Source organism: Porites lutea, chromosome 2 (assembly GCF_958299795.1).
Source record: "Porites lutea chromosome 2, jaPorLute2.1, whole genome shotgun sequence".
Taxonomy (NCBI): domain Eukaryota; kingdom Metazoa; phylum Cnidaria; class Anthozoa; order Scleractinia; family Poritidae; genus Porites; species Porites lutea.
Window position 1 is genome coordinate 35,720,938 of NC_133202.1, and position 27,500 is coordinate 35,748,437.

Sequence of the window (27,500 nt, forward strand, 5' to 3'; positions counted from 1 at the left end):
CATATCAAACTAAAGTTTTAAGAGCGGCTCCGCGTAAATATCAACTACACGTGGAAATAGTCAAAAAATGACCTGGCCTCAAACTCGGCAAAATAAAGCCCTATGGGCCCTAGTTACAAAATCATTGGTTTAAGTACGATCGATCATTCGGTAACTTCTTGAGACAATATTGGTCCGAAATGTGTATCGATTTTTTAAATAAAGCTGACTTAAAGTATTAAGTGTCAAAAAGTCCACAAAGCGGTAAAAAATACAACAAAAGTCACGAGTAATCTGTTCCGTTTTCTGAATTTTACGCAGCGATTTATGCGATTTAACGAATTAACAATTTTTAATCTAAAGATACCCACCTGAGACTGTGTTAGTTTAAGAGTCCAAAGAACGTCTCAGACGATTCCTCGGAAAGACCTCCAGAAGGAAATGAATGAAGAATTTGAACTTATAACTGTAACAATTTCACTTGCCGCCACGGCAATGAACGAAAACAACTGTCGAACTGCCACAAGCAAACCAGCTTTCAGTGGAGTCATGCAAAGCATGTCACGTCACGTAATTCTGCCCCGCGCATTTGGGAAGGAGAGAATAAATTCTTCCACGCTGTGCCCTAAAACATTTATGAAATAAAGCTAGCTTTGGACTGTTTCATTTTTGCCCTCGCTTGAGGGCAAAGGTGCCCCTTCCGCCGATATATTCTTGGACGTGATGAGCATCCCCACAAACGAAAAGTGGGAATTTTTTTTCATCTTTGATCTCAACAACTTAGCCTGAATTTTCTCATTTGACCTTCGCTTTATTTAGAGATTGGTATAAATGGGAAAATATGACTCGCCTGAAAATGCCACCAGGGAGGCTAAATGTTTGGTTGCCTCTTAGGCCAAATTCACTTCAGGGATCCGGATTTCTTGCCAGTAGAACTTGTGGAAGGCACAAATGTAATAACTGGACCCAAGTGTAATAAAGGTCCATCCGTAATAACATTTGAACCCAAGTGTAATAAAGGTTTCATCTGTCACGACTGAGATAATGATATGAGAAATGTCCACAACAGCCTAAACATGGTTATCTTAACTTAAAAAGCTGACATCATGGTTCATGTGACCAAACAGAACTAGAAAAAAAAAGGAACGAAAAAAAATACCATAGAATCTAGCAATGGCTCTCAGTTAAAGTTTTGGCAAATTTTTGCTATGAACCGTACTTTAAAAAAACATTCATCGCTCCAGAACAAATAAATATGTCATTCCCGTTCGCTTACACAAAAGTGCCAGGGTAAACAATTTTAAACCCAGTGGATTGATCTGTTATTATTTTTTCCCCTCTGTTTTCTTGTCATTTTCACTATTTCAGCTCACGGCTGAATTTTATTGCTAGGATTTCATGACTGTCAGTACTTTGCAAAAATAAGTTCCCGCAAATAAAAATTACCGCACAAATTTTTCCCGCAAAAACTTACTCCAGAGGAAATACTGTATGCTCTAACTTAAATTCACTACACAAGAATACAGTATCAAGAAATCGTGTCTATTCAATCACAACTGGTCACAACTGGTCTCTTTTTTTCAGAAAAATACTGACGCACACTTAGTATTGTTTGAAAATATGTGAAATCAGTTTAACTCGAAGTGAAATCAGTTTAACTCGAAGTTGTCGTAACCTCAGTGCTTTAATAAAATGAGAAATTTCGCCGGTCTATTGAAACCGGTCGTTTGTACAATTTAGGGAGTTTAAGATCCAACGACGCGGACGACAACTAGAACGTCAAAAAAAACAATAGGTTTAATTAGCAAAACAACAACTTCGCACGTGCAACCCACTTTTTTGTTCATTTCTTTCCCGTTTTTGCACGACTACGACGTGAAAATGCCTAATTTCGCGTTTTATGGAGGACGTAAATAAGCAACGACGAAATTTTATTTCTCTTTCTGAGCTTGAATATGGTCCCTTGAAATTCAGCTTTAGGAGGGTTCGCCTACAATTGACAAAGTGAGTGGGTAAGAATAATCGCTATAAAGACTGAAAAAAATAAACATCAAACCAGAAATTGCTCTCTTCAAACTGTAAATTATAAATGATCCTGAGAGAATATTCAGAGTGTTAAGGATTTCCCTGCTCTACTGTTAGCTCTATACAAGAGAGGAAGGGCGATTCTTTTTTAATTTCGGTTTCGCTGACACAGCTTTCGCAGAAATCTCGCTGTAGTCGTTTTCGTCGAGAAAAGGAATAGCAAAATCGCTCTCCGCGTCTTCCCCCATTTTGTTATGCGTCATTTCGTGAAGGACTCGTGGCTCTCAGCGTGGGTCATCCACGCGGAACACATTCGCGCTGTGTGATTGGCTGTTGTCTAATCCTCCTTGAGATCTGTGGTGTTAAAAATAACTCGAGACGAATTACCTATGGAATAGGGTGTATATGGGGGATGCCCTCTCTGTCCCCTTTATAGTCTCTTGGTGACATGCAATCCTATCGTTGTAAGGATTTTAGTCTCGAACAAGTATCGGGTCTGGTGGGGGTCCGGACCCCCGGACCCTCCCCCTGGATCCACCACTGCTTTGGTGCCCTTTGATATCCTTTCTACAGCATTCGGTATAAATTCGAACACACCAATTGCTAGCTATAGATGCACGTTCTGAACTTGAAACACAATCATAATAATCAGCAGATAAAATAAAAGAAGTGCACAGCGCCCCTCGAGCAAAAACAGGGGAAAAAGGTATTCTTTTCTTTAACTAGTTGCAAAAGATACATACCAAAGCTTGTTTTATTTCATAAATGTTTTAGGGCACAGCATAAAAGAATTTCTTCCCTCCTTCCTAAATGCGCGGGGCAGAATTACGTGACGTGACATGCTTTGCATGACTCCACTGAAAGCTGGTTTGCCTGTGGCAGTTCGACAGTTGTTTTCGTTCACTGCCGTGGCGGCAAGTGAAATTGTTACAGTTATAAGTTCAAATTCTTCATTCATTTCCTTCTGGAGGTCTTTCCGAGGAATCGTCTGAGACGTTCTTTGGACTCTTAAACTAACACAGTCTCAGGTGGGTATCGTTAGATTAAAAAATTGTTAATTCGTTAAATCGCATAAATCGCTGCGTAAAATTCAGAAAACGGAACAGAGTACTCGTGACTTTTGTTGTATTTTTTACCGCTTTGTGGACTTTTTGACACTTAATACTTTAAGTCAGCTTTATTTAAAAAATCGATACACATTTCGGACCAATATTGTCTCAACAAGAAGTTACCGAATGATTAAAGGTTTGGCGCCTACCGTAATTCGCATTTGGTTGTGCTTCGGTCAGAGGTCACGTTTTTTCGCCCGTTTTTAGTGTAATATTTACATTTGTTTGGCTTTGTCAGCGCTCGTGATTTCATTTACCCAAAAATTATATTTCGCTAATTTGAAGAGAAAAGAATGCTCTTTCAGACTAAACAAGCCTTGCTGTTCAAAGCCATGTACCAATCCGCTTTTTTAGCTCGTGAAAAAGTGCTAAATTTTGACGGTTGATTAAGCGATTTTGAGTCAACAACTTTGAAAATTTCTAAAAATCTCTTGTTGACCAAATCGCGAACTAATCAGTTAAAATTATAGAGAAAAGATAGAAAAAATATGAAGTGTCATTATATTTTAGTAGCCAACTTTATTTTAAAATTTACGAGTTACTGAATATGACTCAAATTTCGCATGATTTTTGCCCATTTTAGGCCTCGGGAAGAAAAAAATTCGTTAAAAAAATATTATTCACTCGATCGTACTTAAACCAACGATTTTGTTACTAGGGCCCATAGGGCTTTATTGTTGCTGAGTTTGAGGCCAGGTCATTTTTTTTTTACTATTTCCACGTGTAGTTGATATTTACGCGGAGCCGCTCTTAAGCTTATTTACTGGTTTATAGGCTCAGACTTGCGGGTATCTTCTGAGATTGCAACCAATAGTAGATTATAATCTGCCATTTTGCGTATTTGCATAATTACTGGCCGTGTCAGGTGGAGTCTATCTTTTTGTCGAGGGTCGAGGATCGAGGGTCGAGGGTTCCATGTCGAGGGTCGACGGTACCATGTCGCGGGTAATTTTTGTTTTTTTCAATTTTTCATTAAGGAAATGTGTTGTTGTTGTTGTTTAATTAAAATAGTATGTAAAATAGTAAAAGCAAAGAACCTTCTCCCTTCCTGTGAAGTGAGACAGGTTATGCCTAAAAAAATATTTGATAGAGCTTAGGCAGGGACACCCAACGACTGTTTTCTGCAAAATATCTGTTCGGAGAAGCAAAAATTGCCTACAATTTTCTATTACTTGAGGAAGGCTAAAAATGTCTAGATTTGAGACAAGCCGATCCTCGTCTTCGCTTTTTTCCCTCATGACGGTTTACTCTTCTATGTTGCTAAAACAGCTGGGTTTAGATTGAGGTCGTTCTCATACTAGGCTTATGTGAACCTTTATGCTTAACTTTCCAGGTTAAGGCGAGATTGTGTGAATTTTGTTTCTAGTACTTATGACCGTACTGACTTCACAATGCCAAATGCTTTGTCCATATTTTCAATCGTTGTTTTTTTCCAAATAGTTGCAAACAGACCACGAGGTGTGTGAGACAAAATGACAACCCGTACGGAAATATGATTTTCTCCATTTTATTTTGTTTTGTTTTGTGTACAAATCTTTGCTGTAACGATTGAATAATCATTCCTTCAAATGAAAAGACGTTTCAGCCTCAAATGAGGATTCAGGTGTTTACAAAGAATACATTGCTTTTTTTTTCTTATTTTTCTCCTAAATGCCTTGTTATTGTCCGTTTGTACTAACGATTGGAGAGGGGAAGATTGGAAAATACAATGAGGGGGAAAAAGGACAATTTTGAGCTGTTTCATATTTTTGGGCAGAATTCCTTCTTAAAGAAGTTTTAGGTCTCTCAGCAAACAAAGAAACCACCTTCATGCTCGATAATCTTTCAAGTTAAGGGAAAGCTGTGAATATGAGTGCCTGAAACTGAAAGAGTTTTCTTTTTCTTCTCCTTTTTATAGCCGTATGACTTTTACACTTGCAAATCAGTGACTTAAACCATATATTTTCAAAGTCAAATAAATTAAATAATTGCAAATGGTGTGGTTTGAAAACACGAGGTGTGTGAGACAAAATGATGACTTTTCCGGAGATATAATTTTCTTGATTCTTATTTGTTTTGTTTTGTGTACAAAATCTTTGCTGTACTGCACTTAAGAATTCGCTTATTCGCTTTGCTGACCGCGTGGTAGGGGAATGGGACTGGTGTGTAGGCGGAGGTTTCATTTCATGAATTTTACACTTTTTTTTTCTATTTAATTTGTTAATTTGTAGTTTTTTGTTTTATTCTCTTATTTTTTCTATTCCTTTTTTATACCCGTGACATTTACCCGAGGAGATTTGTATTTCATAAAGTTAATATTTTACAACTTTTTTTTCTATTGCTGGTTTTCACATGACGTCACTAAGATTCAAACGACAAAACTATCGATGCTACCGAGATTTTACTTTCACGATGTATTACAGTAGCTGAAAACTAATTTTCATACAAATTTTCTTTCTTCAAAAGGGTTCTTGGTTTTGTGATAGAGTACGCTTGAATTTCTAAGCTTTTGCGTGACGCAGCATTTACATGACGACAAAGAGAGCTATCATGAAGGTTAAAAAAATGACTTATTTCAAGGAATTTTGCTATCAAAAAAGTTCATGTATTAGAAAAGTATTACTTAAATGTTTATGAGTTCTTCGAAGGATAAATTCACGCTTTTGTAGCAAAACTCGGTAATAGATGTTTCTGTTGGTTTCCGTCCGCCATGTTGGTGCTCATCCGGATGGGCACCAGCATGGCGTCTCCATACAAATCTCTATAAATTTGGGTAAAACGTTTCTTCCAATATCTCGTACACGAAATATTCCTCTGACCTGAAATTTGGGGACGGTCTTTGCATATATACCTCCTTTCATTTCCCAGATTCTGGGCTTTATCTATTGAACGGTTTTGCTTTTTATTTTGATCTATTTTGATGGTGTGACTCTGAAAACCAGGAATTTATTTATTCATTATTTTATTTTATTTTATTTTTTTATACTATTTTTTTACCCACGACATTTACCCACACCCACACCCACACCCACGACTCACGACCAACGACATTTAGGTACACTCGAGGCTTTTGGGGGGAGACAGTAGTCTTCCTCGCAGTCGCACGGGCCGGAGTAACGCGCGCAATGTTTCCCGTCCCTATGCTGCTGCCTCTTTTAGTTAAATGTTGACAGGCGTAAAACGTGGCCTTAAACGGCGGAGGTTTTTCCTTCTTTTGACTGTTTTCTTTCTAGCTCGTAGGTGATGCAGTGCATGGAGTTTTATATTTGAAATTTGACTAAGCAAACCTTATCTTGGTCGATCGGAGTCTCACTAACATTTTAATAGAGGTCATGAGGCAGGGTCTGGAAGGGGGGGTCCTGATCCCGCATTCTTCAGCCCGGCCAGAATTACAATAAAATGTATGGAACAGAACGTCGGTTTAACGAAATCCTCATAACGAACACAATCCAGAGGCGCAATCGCAAAATATACCTCGATATAACGAATAAATGTCAGCATGTGATAAAAGATGAATGCCAAACAGAACAACGAGGATAGATTTTATATGCACATGTACGGTAGTTGTAAGCAGTTTTGTTTGCCTGTTCTTGAGTTTGTAGGGCCGTAGCTATATACAAGCTCGACACTGAGACATTGTTCAGATCCGGGAATGCTGGATTTTGTAAATTAATGAATAACTTTACCTCGATATAACGAACATTTTGGTTGTTTTTCGAAAATTCGTAAAATCGAGGTGTTCGATATAACGAACCCTCGATATAAAGAACAAATTTCCTCAGTCCCTTGGCACTTCGTTAAATCGAGGTTCTACTGTATCATTAGCTTATGAGTTGTGTTTAGCCTAAACGAGGCGCTCATTGGTCCGAGCAGACTAAACCGCAAAACAATGGGAAAGGAATGTGTGACTGTGGAACATTGTGTGACTCCGGCGAAGCCCGAGCGGCTGCGAGAAAGACTACTGTTTCCAGCCAAAAGTCTCAGGCGAGTTCTTCTTTTTTGAACGGCAGTTCCCGGCCATCAACATATTAATATATATATATTTTTTTTAAAGCAAAAAAAAAATGATTTTGTTAATGGCTTCACAACATTACATAAACATTACAATTTGATACTGGCGTTACAACTTTACATAAAAAGAAGCTACACTACACTTTATCCTGAAAAAGATAAATCAATATGTATATATACAAAATACAATATCAGACGGATAGAAAAAACGGGGGGGGGGGGGAATAGACTCAATTGAGACAACATTTGATTTTTTTCCCATTTTTTGTCATGGAATTCTCCCTTATTCCGCATAAATGCTCTTCTACTTTCTATATTGAGTATCGCGCCGATTTTTGTTTTTAAGACCAGCATTGCTGGTTTAACACCATTTAATTTACAGCGATAAATGTAAAACTTTGCCACTAGGATAAGATGGTTTACAATGACAAAATCTTCTCCTGCGTTGAATACCAAATACTATAAGACATTAAAAAACGACAAAAGTTCCAAATTAATATTACATTCCATAAGCCAAGAACGGAGCACTACCCAGAAGGATCCTGTTATTTCGCAATTGTAAAAAAAATGCTCAAGGGATTCAATCTCGTTTTTACAAAAGGTACATTGTGGCGAATCAATCATCTCAATTTTAAATAACTTTTCATTGGTGAAAACAATGTTGTTCAAAACCTTATATTGGAATTCGCTAATTTTTGTTTCTAGCGGCACTTTAAATGAGAGAGAATATATTATGAAATAATATAATATGAACATCAGGAGATTGATCCTGAAACCTCTTTTGAGCAGATGGAGGAGTTTGTTTCGCCATTTTGAGTGCATTGCAAAGAGATTTTGACGTGGCCGAAGACAGATCGACATCAGCGTTATCAATTTTTGAGGTGGACCTTGTTCCTCAAGTCAGGACGAGTGTAATGAGCACTTTGTTTAACACGTTTTCTCCATTCAACAGGTACCGCGTCAGTAAGGCCCGGTTCAGACGCCGAACTTTTCATGAGCCGAACCTAATTCGAATTAAGGCCGACCCAAATTATTTAGACCGGCTGAATTGATTCAGACGCCGATCTTAATTCCAGCCGAACTAAATTCAAAAGGAGAAAAATGCTCATTTCGGTCAAACTACTTACAAAATACGTTAAAATAATTCATGCATTAGGTTCGGTACATGAAAAGTTCCGCGTCTGAATCAAAGCCGTTCCAAAGTCGCTCCAAAGGCGAAATTCCCGGCTGGGCCAGGCGAAAAGAACGGCTGAGCCGTTCCAAATTGAAACAGGCGTTCCTAATTGATTCAGACGCCGAACTTTTTATGTACTTAATTCAATGTATTAGGTTTGGCTCATGAAAAGTTCGGCGTCTGAACCGGGCCTAAGACCCATTAACTTAAAACGGTCAGTCGGAGAGAGGTCCCTGTTAACCCTTCTAAAGAAAAGATCGGCTACAGTTAAGATGTTTTCTTCTAGGAGATGCTTTTCAAAAACCGAATGCTTCTTGATGATAATGTGTTTATTGTTCCAAATTACTTGGTTCGCAACGTCCTCGTATGAAAGAATATTTTCTTTATTTAGCCGAGACCAGGAATCCAGACATTCTTTATAAAAATGCGAAAGGTAAATTGGACGTTTTTTTGTATCGAAATTACAGTGGAGGATGATTTTAACCCCTACACCAGACAGGAAATAATCCGGGGTTATTTTCCAAGAGCTATGGTTTTCCTCGTCTGCGTATTTTTTTAATACCATTACTCTCTGTGCGCAAATCATTGAATGGATATCTAACATTTTCAAACCACCATCATTAATATCATTAATTAGGGTAGATCGTTTGATTTTATCATTTCCTTTCCAAATAAAGTGATAAATCAACTTGTTGATTTCTTTGATCAACGCTGCTTTGCTTAGAAATTCCGGGATAATAAAAGACTTTACAATGTGAATTTTTCCTATCAGGGTACAGGCTCCTACCTTTCCAGCTATTTAAAGTTCCCTGGATTGATTTAAAGATGGACTCACAGTTGACCTTCAATCTAGCTGGGGTATTATAATTAAAATAAACTCCCAATATTTTAATCATACTACGTATTTTGTGAGTAAAAACATCTTGGACAAGACTGTGCAGACCAATAGCAAAATCTCTGTTTTTTCATCATTTACACGACGGCCTAAGTATCTAGCAAAATTTTGTAAAGATGTCAGAAGTTGAAAGTATGAATTGGTATCTCCAAGAAGCAGGTCATATCGTCGGCAAAAAGGGTCGTTTTGATTTCTTTCCCCTTAATGAAAAAGCCTTTAATACTTTTATTTTCTTGAATTTGACATACAAGCGTTTCCAACGCAAAAATGAACAATAAAGGAGAAATAGGATCACCCTGTCTTACCTCACGTTTACCAAAAAAAATATCAGTTGTAAAGCATTATTCAGTACACAGCCTGACAAGTTCCTATAGAAAGTCCTAATCCATTGAAGAAAATTTGGTCCAAAACCCATTTTCTGTAAAACCTGATATAAAAATTCGTGGTTCAGCGAATCGAAAGCCTTTTCAAAATCAATTGCAAGTAGAATGCCGGATTGGTTCATGATTTTGCCGATCTCAAAAACGTCATCGATAGTGCGTACCGCGTCTAAAATTGACCGTCCTTTTATGAAACCGTTTTGATTGGCGGGAATGAGTAATGGCATTACTGCTTCTAATCGTCTTGCGATAGTCTTGGACGCAATTTTCACGTCCAAATTAACCAATGAAATTGGTCTCCAATTTTGAAGAAATCTTCTATCTTTCTCCTTCTTTTCTAATTGTGTAATCAATGCTTGTTTTTGTGAACTAGATAACTCACCATGCTGATGAGAGTAATTTAGGGCATCTACAAGTGTTTTACGAAAAAGACGCCGAAAGCCCAGGTAAAATTCAACCGTTATTCCATATTCTGGAATGATTTCAATACTTCGTAGTATTCTTTCACTGTAATTTTTTCATCCAGCGCATCCCGTTGTTCTTCTGTGAATTTTTTTTTGTGTTAATTCCTGCCAGAAAACTATTTAAAGAGGAACTATCCTCCTCCGAGAAAGGTTTATCATAAAGCGTGGAATAAAAAGTATGAATTTCACCCATAATTTCTCTTGGATCAGTTTTGCTTCTCGTTTGCTTTACATAGATTTCTAATGCAACTGGTTTTCTTCCTTGAAGATTCTAAATTCAAAAAATATATTTTACTCTTTTCCCCCTGTTCATACTAATTTGCTCGTGATCTTATCATTGCTCCCCAAGCGATATAATCATACTGGCGGTCATACCCTGTCTGTAAAATTTCTGGATTGTTAAGGTTTTCTGCAGTAGGATCGTTGCCACATTTCATAGCATACTCCTGAGTATTCCTTTCCAGAGTTGACAACTTCTCCCTCCTTTCTTTAGCTACCTGTTTACTATAGGTTATAGTTTCGTTGCGGGTTTTATATTTTATGAAGTCCCAAAGGACCCGTGGATCTTGGGTTTCCGCACCTTCTTCTAGCATTTGTCATATTTTTCATTTATAAGCGCAACATACCTCTCATCTTCTAATAAACTAGCATTAAATTTCCAGTATCATGGACCTTTTGCAGTCTCGTCAATTCCATTTACATGCAATGTGATAGCCGAATGATCAGTCCTAATTGCAGGAACAATATCGACATTTTCAATTTCTTCTTGTAGATTACTAGATGTCAGCCAAAATTTAGTCTCCGCTGTATCAGTGGGTTATTTTGCTTCCATATGAAAAGTTTGGATTCTGGATTTCTGATTCTCCAAATATCGATTAGGTCAAATGATGAACAGAGATTTTCATTTTTTTAACCTGCTATTTTAAGTTTCGGTTTACCTCCCAATCCATCCCCGTCACAATCCAGTAGAACATTGAAAATCGAAATTTTGAAAATAAGGCTGCTTGAAGAGCAGGAGAAAATTATTGCTTTGGAGACCTATTCTAGACGCGAGAATCTTCGATTCATGAATGTACCTGAACGCAATGACGAAAATTGCATGGATGTAGTGTATGATATAATTGAAAATGACATGAATATCAGTGTAGACGATATTCACTTCCATGCAGTTCATCGTGTTGGGAAACCGCGCTCAGAAGATGCCTCCAAAAGCTTCCCGAGACCAATAATTGCACGCTTCCTCAGCAGGGAAGACAGAGACGCAGTTTTTCGAGAGAGAAACAGGTTGAAAGATTCATCGAGAGCTAAGGATGTATACATAACGCAAGATTACGCAAAAGCGATACAGCAGGAAAGGAAAGTATTAATCAAAGCAATGTTCCAAGCAAAGGAGCGAGGTTTGAGCGCAAAAGTTATCGATAGAAAGCTTATTATCAACAATGTTATTTACAAAGTAAGTAATATCCCTGAAGACCTTAGACCTCCTCAATCCAGTACACAGGCTTAATGGAGACATTTAATCTAAATTTTCTGTTTTTCCATTGTCACGCGAACGTACGGCTGCTTCCCGTATCAGACTAAGTTCTTCTGAGACTCCTTATGGACCCAACCAACGGACTTTTAATGTTTTGCTTGATTTATTTGTTTATTTTAGCCTCGTACCCTTCTGTTTTTGGTGGCAGTATTTATTTTCTTTGTTTAGTCATACAAATTAGTTGCATACTCGAAACATATCTACGTTTTTCAATTGCTTTGTTTATAAGCATCCACAAACTATCCCATACAACGCCGAATTAGTAATTTGCTCATTAAACGTGAGAGGTTTGTCGAACATCATGAAAAGGCGTGAGACCTTCCGTTGGCTTAAGATGAAGAAATATGCCGTTTATTTTTTACAAGAAGTTCATTGTACAGAAGACAAAGAGCACATATGGTCCGCGGAGTGGGGGTATTCCGCCATATTCAGCAGCTTCTCTAGCGCCAGCGCCGGAGTATGTGTGCTTTTTAATAATAATTTCAACTTTCAAATTTTAAAATCCTTTTCCGATCCAGAGGGAAGGTTCGTCATGGTTGATATCAAATTAGAAAGTAAGATCTTAACTTTAGTTAATATTTATGCACCGAATGAAGACAAGCCTACATTCTTCCAAAACGTTCTAAACCAACTTCTCTGTTTTGACTGCAGCGAGATAATTCTTGGTGGAGACTTTAATTTAGTGCTTGATGTCCAAAAAGACAAAAAAGGTGGAAGACCAGTAACCCACAACAACTCTTTAAAAGAGGTCAAGCACATTTCAAACGTATTGGATCTCATAGACATTTGGCGTTGCTTTAACCCAGAAGCTAAAAGATTCACTTGGAGGAGAAGAAAACCTGACATACAATGCCGTCTAGACTTTTTTTTGACAAGCTCTAGCTTAAGTACAACTATCACCAATGCAGACATATTACCTGGGTACAAAACAGATCACTCTTTAATATCTATTCATTTGGCAAATGATGCAAACCCCAGGGGCCCGGGTTTTTGGAAATTGAACACCTCTTTTCTGTTAGATGAAGAATATGTCGGCCTAATTAAGAAAACAATCACTGATGTAGCAAATGAATATGCGAACAATAACGAGATTGATGCCATTCTATTATGGGACACCATGAAGATGCAAATTAGGTCAAGCTCTCTAAACTATGCAAGGAGAAAGAAAGCTAAAATGAAATCACTTGAGTTAAAACTTGAATCTGAAATATTGTCTCTCCAAAAGGAGTTAGAAGAAAACAACATTTCTGAAAATGAGAAAGTCCATATTTATAGTGAAATAGATGTTAAGATTCTACAAAGAGAAGAAATTTCAAAATATAAAACTCGAGGAGCAATATTAAGATCCAAGTCTCGGTGGCATAATGAAGGAGAGAAAAATACAAAATACTTCCTAAACTTGGAAAAACGACATTTCAATAAAAAAACCATCAAACACCTCACATTAGCAAATGATAATGTCGTCAATACAGATAGCGAGATCCTAGAAGAAGCAAAATCCTTCTATCAGAATCTTTATTCTTCAGCTAATACGCAACCCGACACTAAGGAAGAAAGTATGTTTTTTCCAGACGGAAATACTCTTATCCTAAATGAGCAAGAGCAAAAAGAGTGTGAAGGCTTCCTGACTGCCTCTGAATGTTTAGAAAGTTTAAAATCAATGGAATCAAACAAGAGCCCTGGAAGTGACGGCCTCCCAGCCGAATTCTATAAAGTTTTTTGGAGTGACATCAATCAGCATCTGTTAAATGCCTTAAATTGTGCATATACAAAAGGTCTCTTATCGATTACTCAAAGAAGAGGATTGATTACTCTCATACCAAAGAAGAACAAACCGACCAACCTGCTAAAAAATTGGAGGCCTATCACCCTGCTTAATTGCGATTACAAAATAGCCACCAAATCCATTGCAAGTAGAATACGAAAGGTTCTACCAAGGATAATTAACAACGATCAAACTGGTTTTCTAAAAGGCCGATTCATCGGAGAAAACATCAGACTTATTGATAGTATTATTAATTACACAAATACAGAAAAAATACCCGGTCTACTACTGTTTGTCGACTTCGAAAAAGCCTTCGATAGCATTGAATGGAATTAAAAGTATTTTATACCGATATCAGCAGCTGTGTTCTGAACAACGGATGGTCTTCGGATTTTTTCAACTTAGGTCGCGGTGTGAGACAGGGATGCCCGCTGTCCCCATATTTATTTATTTTGTGCGCTGAAATACTAGGTAATACAGTAAGGAAAGATAATGAGGTCCGTGGAATAAAGATTTTTCATACTGAGTGTAAGTTATCCCAATATGCAGATGACACGACTATGATTTTGGATGGCTCCAAGTCCTCCTTTTTGAGGTCTCTGTGCTTACTTGATGCTTTTGCTTGCATATCGGGTTTGAAGGTCAACTATGAAAAAACTGAAGCCCTCTGGATTGGCGCCTCTAAAAGTTCTAATCTCACTTTCCCTTCAAGTAAACCAATAACTTGGGCAAACGAGAAGGTCTTCGCCTTGGGAGTGTGGTTTTCGACTTTGGAAGATAGGTCTCTTAATTCTAACTTTATTGAGAAAATTGAGAAAATAAGGAGTATCTTAGATAATTGGTCGGCTAGAAGACTGACCCTCTTGGGTAAAATTACAATCATAAAAACTCTAGCCGTATCACAAATCGTCTACATATTGTCATCTCTTCCAACACCTCCTGACATACTTAAGACAATCAACTCTATATTGTACGATTTCCTTTGGGACCGTAAGGGCGATAAAATCAAAAGGACGACAATGATAAATAATTACGCGAAAGGAGGACTTAAGATGTTAGATATTCAAAGCTTTAATGAATCCTTGAAAATGAAATGGATCCAAGGGTATCTAAATGAAGAAAATAAAGGGAAGTGGAAACTTTTTTTTGACCACTACTTAGGGAAGTACGGGGGAAAACTATTGTTCCGAAGCAATTTGAAACAGCAAGATTCTGCACTGCTCAACCTCAAGGACCCTTTCTTAAAAGAAATCATACAGTACTGGACAAAATTTAATTACAAAGACGATAACCTCGATTATGCCTCCACATATATATGGTACAACTCTCACATTAGAATTGAAAATCGCCCATTCTTCTACAGATCATGGTTGAGCGCGGGGATAAAGGAGATTAGAGATCTGTTAGATAACGACCAGAATTTTCTAAGCTATAACGCCTTCATAGATAAATATAGCATCGAAACCAATTATCTCGAATATCACAAAGTGATATCTGCTGTAGCACATTACAAGAAAGTACACTCTACAGCCTATCATGACTCGACTCCAAAGGATCCAGTTGATACCCTTCTGTCTCACACCAAAGTTTCCAAGAAAATTTATGAATGTCTAATAAACGAAAAAGCTTCTATACCATCAAGGAGTCAGGGAAAGTGGTTGGAAGAGAGAGACATACATTGTAATCTTAGTATAATAGTAAACTGGGAAAATACGTACTGCCTATCATCTCTGTGTACAAGAGAGTCAAAGCTTAGAGCGTTCCAATTTAAATTCCTTCACAGAAAAATAGCCACAAATGACTTCCTGTACAAGATAGGTATCAAACAAACAGATTCCTGCTCCTTTTGCGAGGAACAAAAAGAAACCCTCGTTCATCTATTCTGGACTTGCAGATACACTCAGAACTTCTGGAAGAGCATGTTCGAGTGGATGTCTCAAAATTTCAAAGATTTAGAAAACGTCTCTCCCTCCTTGTCTCTCTGTTTCGGTCTCATTGACGACGTAAAAGACCTTCTCTTTCATCACCTACTCCTTATAGCTAGACATTACATATACACCTGCAGACTTGAGAACAAGCTTCCTAAGCTGCAGGTGTATATTCAGGTACTTATGAACTCGATAGAAATTGAAAAGCATATTGCATTCCACAATAACGACTCAAACGTCTTTGTACGGAAATGGTCTCGCTTTAAAAATAACCTCTCACAAAATCTGTTGCATTAACAATATATAAGAAGCGTAAAACGTGGAATCCCTTAACTTGAAACCAAATATGTTGTATGACCTTTTGTGTGATTTTATTTTACTATATGTATATACTTTTTGCTTGATTGATTGATTGATTTGTTTATTTTAGTCTCGTACCTTTCTGTTTTTGTGACAATATTTGTTTTTTTTTTTTGTTTAGTCATACAAATTAGTTGCATACTCGAAACATGTCCACGTTTTTCAATTGCTTTGTAAAATGTAGAATCCCTTGACTTGAAATCAAATATCTTGTATGACTTTTTTTGTGATTTTATTTTACTATATGTACTACTGCAATGTATGTCAATACTTGTTGTGGAAATAAATAAAAAAAAAAAAAAAGAGAACATTGAAATCACCTACAATAATTATATCACTATCCGCATCTATTTCAAATTCATCTAGCCTCATATCATCCGAATTTCTTCAAAAAAAGTGCACTGGTCGTTTGCTCTATTTGGTGCATAGATGTTAATAAGGACAAATGGATGGTCTTGCATCTGACTTCTTAAAATCATAAATCTCCCATCGCTATCTATATGACACACCGTCAATTCACAATCAAAATTCTCTTTTACAAGTATCATGACGCCTCTACTATGCTCGGATCCGTGACTAAACAAAACGTCTCCTCGCCATTGTGATTTCCATGCTAATTCACCTTCCAAAGTGCTGTACGTGAGAAATCTGATATCCGATTTGCTTTTGACTAACCAACTGAAAATGGCTTTTCTTTTCTCAATAGATCGAATCCCTCGAACGTTCAAAGATAATAGTTTAAAATTTAAATTAAGTTTTATTGTCACATATTTCAATTTCTGAAGAAAACAGCGGAAAGGCGGTAGAAGATATATATGAAACCTGCATGTTTTTCTATTCATAAAGAGTCGGCCCCCAAAAACAAACAATAAGAAAATAACACGAAAAACAATGACGTAAAATAACAATAGCCATAAAGAACTAACACAATACTTAAAATAAAATAGCGGCCAGCCAAAGCTGCTAATTGCGCCACCTTCGACTGGTATCTTGCAATCTTTGATCTTAATTATTAGCATTCTGGTTTTTGCTCCACAGTTCTTGGCAAAAAAAAAACTACAACTTTGAATAGTTAAAGAGTATACGCGGCCTAAATGATTTTTCTAATGTTCTTACATCTCAACACCGTCAATAAACAATTTATCCGGTCCCGCCCTACTAAAATAGGCGGTCTTACCGTTCTTTTTCGCTTGTTTAAATTGCGTCATCTTCTTTTTTCCAAAATTTCACTTGGAAGGTCCGGCGAAATTCCAAAGTTTTTTCCTCTTAGCTTTCCAGCATTGGACATAACTTCTTCACGTTGAGGGTATTTCAAAAAACGTGCGATTATTTGTCGACATTTACCTTTGGAAGAAACACGCTTTCCAACACGATGAACCCTTTGGATTTCGATTTGGTCTGCATTTTCCATACCAAGCTCTGTTTTAAGGAATCCAACCAAAACCTCTCTCGCATCCTCCTCCGTATTGGCTTCTTCTTTAATTCCGAAAAAACGAAGATTTCAGCTTGTCAGCTTGTCAGCTTGTCATTTCAGCTTGTCAAATTTCTCCTTGAAAGACTCGCGTTCCATGTTCGCAAAATCCAATCCGTATTCCAGCTCTTTGATCTTCTTTTCTGTTTTGTTCTTGAAAGGCTCGAAACAATCCACCTTTGCCTGCAAATTACTCACTTTTTCGTCAACTGCTTTTACACACCGTTACAAATCAAGTTTTTCCAACACTTGTTCAAGTTTCGGGATAACTTCCCCCGCCATATTCAGTATAGTTAACACTTCGTCTGATTCACACAGTTCGGAATCTGAGAGGGAAGAGTCGAGTCTTAATTTTTTGCCATCTGGGGAAAGATTATCATCAGTGGAAGATGTTGAAGAACTTTTCGTCGATTTTCGTTTAACAGTTTCGGCCATACAACATTGCCAAGTGCGGAGGAAAACCACACACGTCTACTCCAACGTCTTGCCCGACCCAGTTTTTCATTTTTTTCTGTTTTGAATGGCAGTTCCCCGCCATGAACAAATTTATTTTACTTTTGCTTCTATTTCACTTTTATTTTTAATTTCATTTCATAATAAAAATGTTTTGTTTTGTTTTGAAAACAAAAAAATGAATCTATTTCCAGTTAAATTAAAACCGAAATAATTTTACATTTTACTTTCACTTTAATTTCAATACGAAATAAATAAAGTTCAATCTAAAATTAACAAATTTATGTCGTTTTGACGAATGGCAGTTGTCGGCCACCATACTATGACAACTCCGATGTCATTGCAACCCTGATCATAACAAATATTCACCTATATCTAATACAACTATGCTGGAAATTTTTCCAAATCTTTGTTTATGGCAACGTAGTTTGTGCTCAAACTTGGGAGGTATTGACCCTGAAAAACGGTATCGAGCCACCTTAACAAGTATCAATGCGCACCGTTTAGTTTGGTCCAAAAATAATGGGGTGAGGCTACTAGGATGAGAAAGATGGCGGATGGAGGTGTTTTCTTAGCTCCGTAATCCTTGTTAGCCTGGGAGGAAAATAGCGTCCTAAAAGTAATGTTCGGCGCATAGATAGCTGTCTAATGCCCAAACGAAACCAAATATCCTCAAGCTCGTCCTCAACGCAATCCCGGCCGTCACCAAAACGAAACAAACTCCTCGGAGCGACACCCGATAGAGATACGGAATCCTGCAGTATGGATAAAACGCCCGACGATCGTCCCTCGCTCGAAAGAATCATGGAAAAACTATCTTACTTGGATAACACCGAGAATAGAGGAACATTTTGGTGGGTTAAAATTTGATATTTCGATTTTAAGACACGAGCTTAAAGAAGAGTTCGAAGGTGTTAAAAGCACCTTGACGGAGGTACAGAAATGACTTGAATCAGCGTGGAATGTCATCGCAGACTTACGAGCAGAATCTAAATCACACTCAGACTTCAAGAAAACCTACCAAAGTAGCTTGGATAAGGTAAAGAGTGGACTGGTTATGACTTCATTAAAGAATGCCAAGCTCGAGACCGAAATTGACGCTTTGAAACTAAGATTTTGGGAGAAGCAGGAGAAAGTAATAGCTCTCGAAAATTACTCCCGGCGGGAAAACCTACTCTTCATGAACGTACCAGAACAGACAGAACAAGAAGGTGAAAACTGTGCGAACAACATATACGATATCATCGAAAATGAGCTAAACATAGATGTTGAGAATCTTGAATTCCATGCAATACATAGAGTGGGAAAACGGCGTTCGTCGGATGAGACATCGAAAGCTTACCCAAGGCCTGTCATTGCATGCTTTCTATGCAGAGGGGACAGAGATATGGTACTGAAAGCGAAGGGAAGGCTGCGAAACTCTTCACGATATACAAACGCGTATATTACTAAAAGACTATGCCAAAGCGATTCAAATGGAAGAAAAGTTTTAACCAAAGCCATGTTTCTGGCCCGCAAAGGAGGTATGAATGCTAAGGTTGTAGACAAAAACTTAGTAGTGAATAATGTTTACAACGTAGATAATATCCCCGATAATCTTAAGGAATCTAGCACCCTTAATTCTAGCTGAACAATCTTTCTACGCTTTTAATTTATTAGTCACATGTACAAGACGTAAACAAACTCCCCAGCGCTACTGAATTTCACCCAGATGCAGTCTTTCAATTTCTCCTTTCCTTTTTCTTTGCTAGCGTTATTTGCCAGCAAAGAAATAAAAACAACAAAACAAAACAAAACAAAAAAAGCAAAAAACCTACCTTTGGTTTTTCTCTCATTTAGCGCCAAATTTCACTAGGTTCGTTTTCAAAAGAAAAACAAGGAAAAAAAAAAAAAAAAAAAAAAAACACGACTACATATGTATTTTTGACTAAACGGACCATTATCATTGCTCATTACGACTCGTTTGTTTGTAACACCTTTTGCCGATCGTTTTCAGTATGCTTACCATGAAACCAATTTCCCCTTATGTGACAGTGGCTATTCTTGACCAATTCTTTCTTTTGCAATTACACTTAAAAAGGTCCGTAGCAAAAAGCCTAAACTGTAGCTAAACCTCAAAAACAGGACAGGGCCTTTAAAATTTTAATGTACAAACTCACGATGACTCTCATAAGCAGGGGGCGGAAAGCTACTTCCGATACATTCTCTTAAATGAAATCCAAACGATGTTCTCACAACTTGCAAAGCGATCAGCAAGGGTCTTGCCAGCGGATTTGTGTACTGATCATGCGCATTGCGTCAAAAACTATAGATAACGGTCTTGAGAAAAAACAAAAACATGGCAGTCGAAGGCGGGACGGTTTCTCCCTATTATATTTTGGTAAATCGTAAATTTATTGATTTTATGTCGCTTTTCAGACATAGTGTGTGGTTTTCTTTTTCTGTTAAACAATTTCCCTTTACAGAGTTTGGAATATGCAACATATAGCTAGCTCCGTATAGCTGCTAAGAAAAGGCCGCCGAAGAGTTGAGCTATCGAGCAGTGTTTTGCTGCAAACCTTAGGAAAGTTAAAGTCGCTTCAAGGTACAGAGCTTTCAGTAGTAGTTGTGATTTGTTTTAGGATCGTTTTGAATTTTAACTTTGGATTCAAGGTGTTGACTGATCGAAATAAACGAAGTGAAATGTTATGAAGTGTTTATTTTTATTCAGTTATGATATGTAGAGCAGTAAGCTCATATTTATAAAGCTTTCTTGAATATACTTGCTTCCGATAAATTTGACACTTGCTCCAGTAATTTTTATCAGCATCAAGTTATCCTTGCCCGGCAAAAACGATGTAACCTATAAATAAATCCATCGAGCGCGTTGTTGTTGGTTAAGATCTAGCACGGTTGCGTTTTAGTTTCCCCCGCATTTCAGTACCAAAAGACAAATACGATATGCAAGAAAATCAAAGTTGTATGATATAATTTTTTTCAATTTTTTAAGCATTTCTGATTTCCCCTGCCGGTTAATTCAATTCTTGCTTCTAAAATATTTACTGTGGGAAAAATACTGTAATTATCCGCTGACCACCACGCTGGGTGACCGCTTTGCAAGTTGTGAGAACATCGTTTCTCGGTCCCAGACCTCGTCTCTTCCCCCCCCCCCCCCCCCCCCCCGCTGCTCATAAGTCATTACATTTGGTGGCAACACACAAATGTATGTCACGGCAGGACCAAACCACTCTCAAATCGGTCATTAGGGCTAATTTTACTCCATTTTTTTGTTATTCTTTACCAAAGTTGCAGATAGTCTAGTTTTCTCAATAGAAAAATCGAGTGTCAGAACTCGAGCGCAATTGACTTTTTCTTACTCAAAACACTGCACTTTTGGCGCCATCAAAATGTTACTCTGCTGCGTTACTATCGTGACTGCGTGACTGACAGTTGACTCGGTATCGCCATCTCTTCATGTCAAACGTACGTAAGTTCACGTTCAGTCACGGAAAAGGTTGTCACGCAGAGTCGCAGGCCGGTAGTGTTTAGTGTTTCAAAATGGCTAAAATTGACCAAGTTTGACTTTTTTTTACCTCACTCTATGCTTAGAAAAGCAACTTTGCAATGAGAAAACCTACAAGACGCAAGAAAAACGAACATTTAGCGTTGAAATGTCTACTTTTGTGCGTTTGGAAATTGGAAGTGTTTACAATGACCACTGGCCTACTATGAAATTTCCTGAACTTCGATGCCGTCAAATAACAGAGATTTCCTCCGCTAAACCAGGCTCCGGGTGTTTCAACGTTGGATAGCGCTATCCACCGGATAAATCACTATCCAGCGGATAAAGCAATTGTTTCCCGTAATACTTATCCGCTGGATAGTGATTTATCAGGTGGATAGCGCTATCCAGCTTTTGAACAACCAGGGCCAGGCCAATTCTCAGGTATGGCTTGTAGATGAATGTGTAAAATGGGTGTTTTTCAACTGTTTCCAACAATAAAAGTAAAACTTGTGGATGAATTGATGCAAAGTGCTTATTTATGTATTACTTTACATGTCAAGCACCAAAAAGTACCATTTATCGCTATTTAACCTGATTTCTAATTCTTGGTAAAATCCAAGATGGCGACCAAGGTGGCGACCATTGTTGTTGACGTCACAGGCCTCCAGTAGTGCCACCGCCCATAAAATATACCTCATCTTGTTGAGAAGACCAAAAGCTTTCCACTGAGGACAAAATTGTTTCGAAATACTGCAACATGTTAGAAACTCTGGGGAGGGGTTCCATTACCCCATCTCCCTTGTACCAAGGTGGGAGTATGAATCTGCGTGTACGTCTGAGAGTTAAAGTATTTTCTAGTTAAAGAAAAAGAGTTCTTGCGTTGATGGAAAGTGGCCAAGTTCCTCAGCGCGGATTTGTTTTACCGCGCGAGAAAAATTGATGTTAGCGTATTTCAGGTTAAAAATTAGGCCAGTCTGAGACCCCGACCCTGAAAACCACTATTAGCTACTATTCTAATCTTTCTCGCAAATAAAAGGCTTTTGGGCGGGAACAATTAACATCAGGTTTCCTACTGATCTACCTAAAAGTTATCCGTGGACAAAAAATGAAAGCCGAATCGATTTTTAATCTATATTCCTCAAGTTACCTGGCATTAAGACCCGTCCAACTCTTGGCGATCGTGCATTCCAGTCAACTGCATCTTATCTCTGGAATGCATTGCCTTCGGCAATTTGCAAAATAAAGACATTGGACACTTTTTAAACTGCTGTTAAGACTAATTTTTTTTAATTTACCCTTTTCCTATTTAATTGCTGGCTTTTATTTATTGTGCGCATTAGATCGTATATTTGAATGCTATTTTGCGCCTAATGAATAATAAATTATTATTAATTATTAATTATTATTGTTATTATTATTATTAGTGTACATGTTGGTAGTTTTTAATAGTTACGTTTTAGTCACCCTTAACATTAATTTAATATAAGAATATTGTGAAGCGCAACTGAATATATCCATGTAAAGGTTTGCGCTGTATCAAATGTAAATTATCATTGTTATTATTATTTTTCAAATCTCTTGCCACGAAATGTCACTACAATACTACATCTGCAAACATGCAAACCATATCAAACCACAGTATATCATATGGGCCCTTTTTTTATACATCGAACGATCGACCAAATACATATCCACCTCGAAACTAATAAGTAGAACGCACGCCTACGATACCTATACCGTAAATGATCTAATAGATGCCGGGCCGTCTATTCAATTTTAGGTGCCCAAGCGGGGGCGTTTATAGATAGGCGTTTAAAAGAGAGATTCGTTTATTCTCATAACTGTAACAAACTCCGCAAAAATATTATGCTTTCGGCGAATACAGTGTATATCCCTACAGTTTATAAATAGAAGACTATCCAGTCCATCCGTTGATACGTCTTGGTCGTTTAGAGATCTATATCTTTTTTGTTGTTTGGCACCCAGTTTGTATAGATAGTAATGATAATATTTAATATTCATATTGCGCATTTTCTATAAAAATAATCAAATGCACATTACAAACATTACAATGAAAACAAACAATTTAAGTCTCATGCTTAGAATTTACTTTCAATAAAATGTCATTACAATAATACATCCGCAAAAGTGCTAACCATCTTAAGACATTAAAAAGTAGTTCGTTCGTTATAGTTATAATTATGTACTGCAAATTGTGAATCCATCACTTTTTGCATAGTTAATAAAGTGGAATGGTTATAAAGCCCGACAGACTTCTTTGTTATATGTTTTTGTTAGCTTTTCTAAACTGGACCGTGCACAACGTTCAATAGCATTCCTGTCATTTTGAACTTAGTGACCAATAGAAACATTGCATTAATTTATTCAGTCGCAATTTGTGAACAAAAAACAAAGGATTGTGCGCTGTCAGGGAGCTTTCAGCATAAACTACAGCACCTATGTTTTCATAGTCGATGTCTGCTGGCTTTCATAACCAGTCTCCTCTACTAACTATGCTTTACGTAAGAAGAATGCATGCCAAAGCTGAGAAGTATATTGATACCATTTTTTGTTTAAATAGTGACCAAGAAAGCATCAATCTACGGCTGACCTATCTCGATATCAACAAGGCGGATTAAGAGGCCATTTTCCAGTTCAAAAAAGCCGTAGCTTTCGAAATGAGGCCAGTTACAAAACCTTTCTGGTGAAAAAGACTTTCGTTTGCACGAGAATAAAAAGTTGTTTTCGTTTCAAAGACCTTGCACTTACCCTGGTTTTAAAGCAGAGGCTTGTAAATAACAATTACATATGAATCAATAGAGCGTTTTGTCATGACGTCACGGCAGCCATATTGATGTTCCAAACAAATCCTGTGGGAGTTGAACTCTTTTCTTATGTAAAAAATTTTTTTTGTACCCATAAATTTGCATAGATGCTGGTCACGTGAGTGAAAACGCTCTATAGGCCACTTTCAAGATGACGGTATTTAACTACAGCTACCATGCCAGAATTCACTTCGATTTTGCATTTTTTGGGCGGCTTACCGAAGGATTCTTACTAAGATTTGTAGTAAAATGATCGCATAGTGCAATTATAGTATTGGAAGGATCAGATATATACCGAGAAAGGTGCATTTATATTGCTCTTTAAATTGAAAGTGTTATGACCTCATTCGTCTAAAAAATAACACATTTTGTGTCTTTCAGTAAATAGTCTAATCTCAATACAATTTAGGCCCTTTAACCAGGATACTCTTACAACTGACAGAAACCATGATATCATTCACATTCTAACGAAAGCATGGTTGAGGCAGTTTTTTTGTTGTCTGAATTCCCCGTATTTGAAGCTCAACAAAACGTAAGTGTATTCATTTTACATAATCTACTACCAATCTGATACCAAAATATTGAAATCGCTAGGAAATAGTCCAGCGTATAAAAAATTATTTTTCTCTCCTTGCGTCCGCAAATATTCGCTATCTGTGAGTTTATCCAATTTGAGTTGGACTATCTTAATTTTTTTGTATCAACGTTTCCTCCTGTGTCCTGGGCACTCGGAATACCCGCGTCACTTGAAAACTCTTTAAGGCCCGGTACAGACGCCAAATTTTTCATATGCCGAACCTAATACATTGAATTAAGTATATGAAAAGTTCGGTGTGTGAATCAATTAGGAGCACCCATTTCAATTTGGAACGGCTCAGCCGTTCTTCCCGCCTAGCTTTGCGGGAAATTTCGACTTTGGAATAAATTTCGAAAGGGTATGATTCAGACGCTGAACTTTGCATGTGCCGAACCTAATGCATAAATTATTATAACGTATTTTCGTAGCATTTTGACCGAAATGAGCATTTATCCGTTTTGCATTAGTCATTCATTGTACTTTAAGTTATCGTTTTTGGAAAGATTTTGGTTCGCGTTTATTAATTCTGTAGTTTCCTTCTTTTCTTTTGCTACATATGCTATGCATTGGTATGCATCGAAGATGATCGAAATTTACGAACTAATATCAATGCATTCCTACAGAAACTACATTTTTTTACGCAATGAGCAGTCAGTTATGGAAAAGAATACTACAAAGTGTTTACAATAAGCCGTTTTTGTGCAACTTTCAGCATGGAAAAAAAAGGGAGAGAGAGAGAAAAAGCTTAACGGGGGCACGAAGGCGATAAATTGATCGAGTCGTACAGTACGCAACCAACTGCAGAGTAACAGTTCGAGTCATCATCGATTGTTTAATAGGCAATTTATAACTCAAGTAAATTCCGTTCAGTTCAACCAGTTCTTACAGGGTGGGCCTCATTAGTTCTTCTACCTTCTCTTTCCAGAACTTCCCCAGCTTCCACCATCCACAGCAACATAGCCAGGTTTTACAACAGTCCACTAATATAAATTCTTCAACTGCTCCAGATTTTTTAGGTTCTGTGTTTCATAGTTGTTGTTATTTTACTAACCCTCGCATCTGCAGTTAATAATATGGATTGGATTCTCTTTTCTTATCCATTAGAAACTTTTTTTGAGTACCTTGTTTTCAAACAGTGTGTCGGTAAAATATACACTAAAAGAGAAGCTTTTTCGAGTTTTGTTCTGTGGGGCGTTGCGAGAGTTCATTTGACATGATAGCCTGTCAAGCCCTAGACTACAAGTAGTCCCCCATTTTTCGTCAGGGATAGTAGAGCGTGCGAAACGCAAGCGCACGTTCACGCGCGCTCGCGTTTCGCTCGCTCTACTATCGCTAAGGAAAAATGGGGGACTACTCGTAGTCTAGTCAAGCCCTGGTCCAGTCACAGTTACAATAAAAAAAAATTCAACCAATCAGTGTGCTTGCTTGCGTCATTTCCAAGCGCGCTCACCTCTTGTTTTTGTTTTTCTTTCTCTCCCAATATTTTAGATATGATAAAAATTAATCAGAGGATTATAAAATAAATGAACCCCTTTCTAGCTTGCTGGTATATCGGATGATGATGCCCTTGGCTGAGAAGATTGTCCTCAAAATTTTACATTTACCCTTGAAGCTTCGCTTCTCTCTCAGCCGCGGGCATTATCCTCCGAAATACAAGTCGTCTAAAGGGGTTTATTTACTAAATAATCGACTAAAAATATGTCACTGTAACTAAGAAATTATCCAGCACATACACATTATAGAGAACACAGTATACTCTTGCGTCGATATCTCGTGTCCAAACAAAATGAAACATGGTCATGTTCGCTAAGTGGCTTACAGTGTTTCACAACAACCGCGCTAGAAAAAAATAGTCTCTTGCTGAATTTGTCGTTACAGAAAGCTGAGTATTCATCGAGTGGTGAAAACGTATGGCTCCCTGTTCCTTTTGAGCCGCACGGTTAGAAAGTAGCACTGATTTTCATTAAGTGCTATTTCTAAAAACTTTGTAAGATTGCAAGGGAAAGCACTAAGGTCAACATTTTTTAAAAACATCCTAAAACTTTTTTTGGGAAACCAATTTCTCCCTTTCAGCAGTTAATTTTGTTATTAGCCTTGTCAAGAGACATAACATCCGCTTTGTGTATGCGCTGTAACAGTCAATGTCGGAAGTTCATTCCTAGGCAAACTTGACAACCTCGAGGCATAAAAGAAAGTAACGATAATATATAGATTTAGCCAGGGCTAAAAGCGAAGCTCTCTTTAATAATTGAAGACTACTTAAAGAGAGTATAAAATTGAGTAATACTAAAGACAAGGTGAAAACAACGAAAACGGTAAAAAACAACAACAATAGATCTAATTAGCAAGAAAACAATTTTGCACGTGCAGCACATTTTTTTTTCTACTTAGCAAAAAAACAACTTTGCACGTGCAGCATACTTTTTTGGACACTTCCTTGCCGTTGTTTTCCAGGCATGTCTCATCAATGAAATCAATGACATCAATGTGTAATCGATGAGTAATCAATGGGTAATCAGTTGATTAGTCATTGATTATTGCCAATGATCAATTGGTAATCGATGAGTAATCGATGGGCCACAAAATTTTCAGTCATTGATTACTCATCGATTGCATTGATTAGTCACTAAATACATTAATTACTCATCAATATCATCGAGTGGCTGCAAATGACATTTCTATAAGGGAATAATAAAAAAAAGGAAAATAGATTGAAGGTAACATTAATGACTTTTTAGATTTTATTGCAACTTACACCGCGGGAATTATACAAAGCTGGCAAAGAAGCTTTTTCTTTTAAAAAAATATTTTTTTCTTGATTCTCGTCAGTTCATCCAGAAAATTCCACTAACTCCATCAGCAGATGTCATTCTTCTCCTACATAACGAAACAGTTGCTGAAATCGAAGGGCACCGCGAACGACCTGAACGCCAGGAAAAGAAACTCGAGGAAGCGGCGAAAAGGGAAAAACATAAAAAATAAGAACGTATGAAACAGGGACCAGCAAAGAATATGACAGTGGCGGTTTTGAAGGAATTATTAAAAGATAAAGGAATTGCCTTCAGTTCAAAAGCCAAAAACCGGAAC

At 37.4% G+C, this 27,500-nt stretch overlaps 1 protein-coding gene across 1 annotated transcript; it reads left to right on the forward strand.

Moving 5' to 3' along the window:
- The first annotated feature begins 18,584 nt into the window (after positions 1-18,584).
- Positions 18,585-19,157, forward strand: LOC140926114 (uncharacterized). Its single transcript, XM_073375907.1, has one exon. It carries the CDS (start codon positions 18,585-18,587, stop codon positions 19,155-19,157), a length of 573 nt encoding a protein of 190 aa, XP_073232008.1.
- Positions 19,158-27,500: the final 8,343 nt, after the last annotated feature.

Bases quoted from the DNA above. Each gene is read 5' to 3' on its own strand.
- LOC140926114 (XM_073375907.1), top strand. From the start codon at position 18,585: ATGACTTCATTAAAGAATGCCAAGCTCGAGACCGAAATTGACGCTTTG.